The sequence below is a fragment of the Acanthisitta chloris genome, unplaced genomic scaffold (genome assembly GCF_000695815.1).
Source record: "Acanthisitta chloris isolate BGI_N310 unplaced genomic scaffold, ASM69581v1 scaffold23989, whole genome shotgun sequence".
Classification (NCBI taxonomy): domain Eukaryota; kingdom Metazoa; phylum Chordata; class Aves; order Passeriformes; family Acanthisittidae; genus Acanthisitta; species Acanthisitta chloris.
This window is the reverse complement of record NW_008690134.1, coordinates 8,155-13,468: the sequence shown is the minus strand read 5'-3', so window position 1 is coordinate 13,468 and position 5,314 is coordinate 8,155. Positions and strand designations below refer to the sequence as shown.

General features: G+C 43.5%; 1 protein-coding gene across 1 annotated transcript in view; it reads left to right on the top strand.

Annotated features, from left to right (window-relative positions):
* Positions 1-451: 451 nt before the first annotated feature.
* Positions 452-5,314, top strand: part of ICK (intestinal cell (MAK-like) kinase) — a gene marked incomplete at both ends in the record, with an annotated part of 12,734 nt that continues 7,871 nt past the window's right edge. The window contains 4 exons of the mRNA XM_009081711.1: positions 452-506; positions 2,676-2,797; positions 3,612-3,691; positions 4,535-4,667. Of these exons, the coding sequence (XP_009079959.1) occupies positions 452-506; positions 2,676-2,797; positions 3,612-3,691; positions 4,535-4,667 (390 nt within the window). The remainder of the gene's footprint in view (positions 507-2,675; positions 2,798-3,611; positions 3,692-4,534; positions 4,668-5,314) is intronic.

Genomic DNA, 5,314 nt, shown 5'->3' with positions numbered 1-5,314 from the left:
ATGAACACACAGGACCATACTTTACCACACAAATACTGTGTTCAGAGTAATATTCTGCCTTAGGAGAAAACACATCTACAGCACAGTTTGTTGTGTTAGAGCAGAGTTGCTTATAAGCTTGAAAGGGAAGGCACAATTGGGGAAGCAGTTGGCATGATAGATGCACCTGGCAAGGGGGAGAGAAATGTAGGGAGCAGTGGATACTGAAAAGTGAGGAAATGCAGCCTAGAGGGGAGAGGTATTGAAATTACAGAGAAATCAAAACATAGAGAAGAGGAGCAAGAGGAGTTTGATACAACTGGAGACCCAGGGAAGTGATTTATTTGTCAAAGGAGCTAACACTTTATGTTTTGATGGGAGAACTGAATTGTTAAATGTAGTGAGACTTGTGGGTCTAAGACCAGTGATGTTGACTGTGCATTAATTGCTATTTTCTCCTCTCCTGTTGTAGAATGAAGAGGAAGTTTTATTCCTGGGAGGAATGCATGAACCTTCGAGAGGTTAAGGTACTTGTTTCATTCAGTAGTTGACTTTTTAATAGATGTATATACCTGTGACATTTTGGAGCAACATTACATTTTTTCCACTTCTTTTATCAACTCTCCCCAACATGAGCTGTGACTCATGACATTACAGATCTGTTTCCTGACTCTGCTTTTGTAGGAAGTGTCTTTAGCCTTATAAAATGCTCATTAAAAGTCTGTAGTCTTACAAATAGCCATTTGGTTGTAGAAAGCTGCTTCCTCCTTGCAGTGAGTAGTGTGTTAGTGACATCTTTCCTATCACAACACCTGGAGTTGATTGGTGTTTGTTTTTCAGAGCTTCAATGCTTTGCACAGCATTAACTTTTGTCCATGCAGTTGTTTCTCTATAGTTGGCTTGGGGGCAGACCCTAAGCATGAAATTCTGACACCAGCAAAACTTTAGGGGTATTTTCTAAGCACCTCCTTAATTTATAGTCCACCACTGCAAACCTAGAAAACCTAGGTCACTTCTCTTACAGTGCCATGTATTGATACTGTGCTGTTGCAGCAAAAAATGAATGTTGAATATGCTGAAAATCTAAAAAGGAGGGAGAATAAAGACCAAAGTATGATAGTTTTGGCTGGGGTAGAGTTCATTTTCTTCATAGCAGCTTGTATGGGTCTGTATTTTGGATTCATGACCAAAACAGTCTTGACAGCACAGATATGTTGTAGTTATTGCTGAGCACTGCTGGCACAACCTTAGGCCTTCTCTGCTTTTTGTGCTTCCCTGTGAGTGAGGAGGTTGAAGGAGAGGAAAAGGCTGGGAGAGGACACAGCCAGGACAGCTGACCCCAGCTGACCCAAGGAACATGCCATGCAATGTTGTGCTCAGCTGGAGGGAGGAGGAGGAGGAGGAATGAGGGTTTGCTTTCCCAAGGAACTGTTAGATGTGCTGAAGCTTAGGCCTTCTCTGCTTTTTGTGCTTCCCTGTGAGTGAGGAGGTTGAAGGAGAGGAAAAGGCTGGGAGAGGACACAGCCAGGACAGCTGACCCCAGCTGACCCAAGGAACATGCCATGCAATGTTGTGCTCAGCTGGAGGGAGGAGGAGGAGGAGGAATGAGGGTTTGCTTTCCCAAGGAACTGTTAGATGTGCTGAAGCTCCTGGGGATGGCACCTCCTGCCATTTATAGTCCACCACTGCAAACCTAGAAAACCTAGGTCACTTCTCTTACAGTGCCATGTATTGATACTGTGCTGTTGCAGCAAAAAATGAATGTTGAATATGCTGAAAATCTAAAAAGGAGGGAGAATAAAGACCAAAGTATGCTAGTTTTGGCTGGGGTAGAGTTCATTTTCTTCATAGCAGCTTGTATGGGTCTGTATTTTGGATTCATGACCAAAACAGTCTTGACAGCACAGATATGTTGTAGTTACTGCTGAGCACTGCTGGCACAACTTTAGGCCTTCTCTGCTTTTTGTGCTTCCCTGTGAGTGAGGAGGTTGAAGGAGAGGAAAAGGCTGGGAGAGGACACAGCCAGGACAGCTGACCCCAGCTGACCCAAGGAACATGCCATGCAATGTTGTGCTCAGCTGGAGGGAGGAGGAGGAGGAGGAATGAGGGTTTGCTTTCCCAAGGAACTGTTAGATGTGCTGAAGCTCCTGGGGATGGCTGAACACCTCCTGCCCTGGGAAGGAGGGAATTAACTCCATGAGTTCCTTAGCTTGTATGTACAACTCTTGATTTTCCTATTCAACTGCCTTTATCTCAACCCATGAGTTGTCTCACCTTCTGCCCTTCCAATTACCTTCACCCATCCCACTGGAGAGGATAAGCCAAGCTCAGCTGTGCACCAGGGTTAATCCACAATACCAAGGAAGAATTTCCAGGGTTGTATTTAGCCCTGACTGCCAATGCAGGTGCAAGGAGAGTGTGAATTCTGCTAGTAGGAAGTTTCTAACAGAAAATGCAGTTGTTTTGGGGTGTGCAGTGATGCCACACAGCTGGTTTTGGAATGGCATCCATAACCTGTATGTGTATCTGGTAATACTTGGAAATCTGGTCTTTGTTCTCAGAGCTGTCTGACTGCATAAAATATTGAAGAGTTTTTGAAGTTGATTCTTCTGCATCAGTGAAACGAGTTGTTTGTTTTTTTCTTTTGCATTAGAGTAAGAGCCTTGTAAAATCCTCTTTGTGTTTTCTGTTTCTAGTCCTTGAAGAAATTAAACCATGCCAATATAGTAAAGCTGAAAGAAGTTATAAGGGAAAATGATCATCTGTATTTTGTGTTTGAATACATGAAGGAAAACCTATATCAGTTAATGAAAGAAAGGTATGTAACAGCATCACCCATTCCTGATATAATTACTCCTGTAATGTGCTTTTAACATCCAAGTTGGAGGAGACCTCTAAGATCATCGAGTCCAACCATTAACCTGTTACTGCTGCAACCCCTAAACCCTAACCCAGATCCTCCAGTGCCACATCAGACACCTCTGAAACACCTCCAGGGATGGTGACTGCACCACCTCCCTGGGCAATATCCCAGTGCTGAACACCACAACAGGGAAAACATTTTTCCTAACATCTAATCTTAATCTGCCCTGGCTCAGCTTATGTCTGTTCCCTCCTATGATTGTAGGAAAGAAGTAGCACATCAGCTATTAGACAATCACAAGGGAAAGTCAAATAAGTGTCTTGTATATGGTCTAGAAGGGAGGCCAGAAAAAAACTGTGCATGAAAAGCACTGAGTTCACATGAGCCCCTGCTGTCCTGAGGACTGTGCCTGCCTCATGAGCTGTACATGTCATGAAGCAAAATCCAAGCACAAGGCTGGAGAGCAGCCTGGAGGAGGAAACGTGTGGGTGTTGATGGATGAGACCTCAGCATGACCCAGCAATGTATGATTGCAGCCCAGAAAGGCAATCACAGTGTTCTCTGTCCCACAGAGCCTCAACATGATGTCACATAGTCTTAGCATAATGTAATCTGGCAGTTCTGCAAGTGCTGTGAAGGAAGAAACTACAGGAGAGTGCTTGAAGTGTATCTAGCAGTTTTATTGTCATAGTTACCTTTCAGTTTTGGGTCGTAGCATAAGCTAATATATGAACTTCATCATTAACATCCTTTCCCTTTTATTCCACAGAAACAAACTGTTCCCTGAGTCCACAGTCAGGAATATTATGTATCAGATCCTACAAGGGCTTGCATTTGTCCATAAGCATGGTAGGTTCTATTTTAGCTGTAAACATTTTGAATTAGAGCCAGAGAAGTGTTTGAATAAGTTTTTTAATGATCACACTAACAATTACATTGCTAACTTCACTGAAAGGAATGATCAGAAGAATGGCACTGTATGAGACATTCAGATTACTGAAAATATCTGTATTTTATAGCTTCCTGATGCTTTACCCTGGAGGTTTGCTCAGTTCCTTCTCTGTAGATTTCTGCTTTCTCAGACTGGCAGCTGAGCACTCTCAGACTTGGCTGACATTAATGGACACATCTCTTGGTAGATTTAGATGTCCCCTGAGATGGGGAATAAATGAGAAAACACTCTTTTCTCAAGGTACACACAGATACCTGAGTAAAACACACATTCTCTGTAAAATCTGCCTGCTGCATACACTGCAGTGTCTGTTGCTGGGCTGTCAGAAGAGAACTAACTTCAGTGGCCAAAGCCCTGGAAGCACAAGGCTTGTAGGAGCAGCATCTCAGTTGGCTTGAAGGACACATTGAACTGTGTTTCACAAAATATCTGCAAGCTAATGGGTTTATTCACTCTTTTTATGGGGCTTTTAAGATGTGTACATTAAAGAAGTGTGGCTTGAAAGGGAACTATCTGACTGAATGCTCTGAGTTTGTATAAGATAGTCAGCTGGTGTAGATTGTTCTTCACAGTCTGACTGAACAACCACTGTACTGAGCAGTTCTGCTGATCACATAAGACTTTGACCTCTGTGTGTGTGGTGCTATTCCAGAACTAAAGTGAAACAATCCAGGTGGAAAACACAGCATTAAGCTGTGGATGACTTTGCCATTCACATCAGTATTTCATTTGATTTTTAGGGTTCTTTCACAGAGACTTGAAACCTGAAAACCTGCTTTGCATGGGGCCAGAACTTGTGAAAATAGCAGACTTTGGCTTAGCCCGAGAAATCCGATCTAGGCCTCCTTACACTGATTATGTATCCACAAGATGGTAAGTGCTAGTATTCACCTGCTGTGTGTGAGCTCACAATCCACCCTTTAAAAAGTACAGTATTGAATTTGTGCTGAATGGAAAACCACTTTTGATGCCTCCTCTTTGTGAAACTTTTATTTAAGCTTGGCGTAATTCAAAAAGCTTCAGTTAGTGAAGAACAGTTTACAGGTGGAGCAGCACAGGAACAAAGAGGGAGCACAGGAACAAAGAGGGAGCCTGATAAGGCAGATGAGACAGGCTGGGATTGCTGCATGTCAGGAAGGCATAAGAGAGCTTACAGGAGCTTATGGAGGTTTTACTTCTAGAAAAATTGGCTCGTGGAAAGCAAAGAGGTGATTGGTAAGAGCCAACATGGCTTTACCAGGGCAAATCATGCCTGATGAATTTGGTGGCTTTCTGTGTTGGGGCCACAGCATTTGTGGATAGGGGCAGTGCAACTGATATCATCTGCATGGTAAAATGTAAGGCATTTGACACCATCCCTCATGACATCCTTGTCTCTAAATTGGAGAGCCATGGGTTTGATGGGTGGATGACTGGGTGGGTGAAGAACTGGCTGGATGGTCACATGCCAAGAGTTGTGATCAGCGGCTCATTGTCCACGTGGAGGCCAGTGAGGAGTGGTGTCCCTCAGGGGTCAGTGC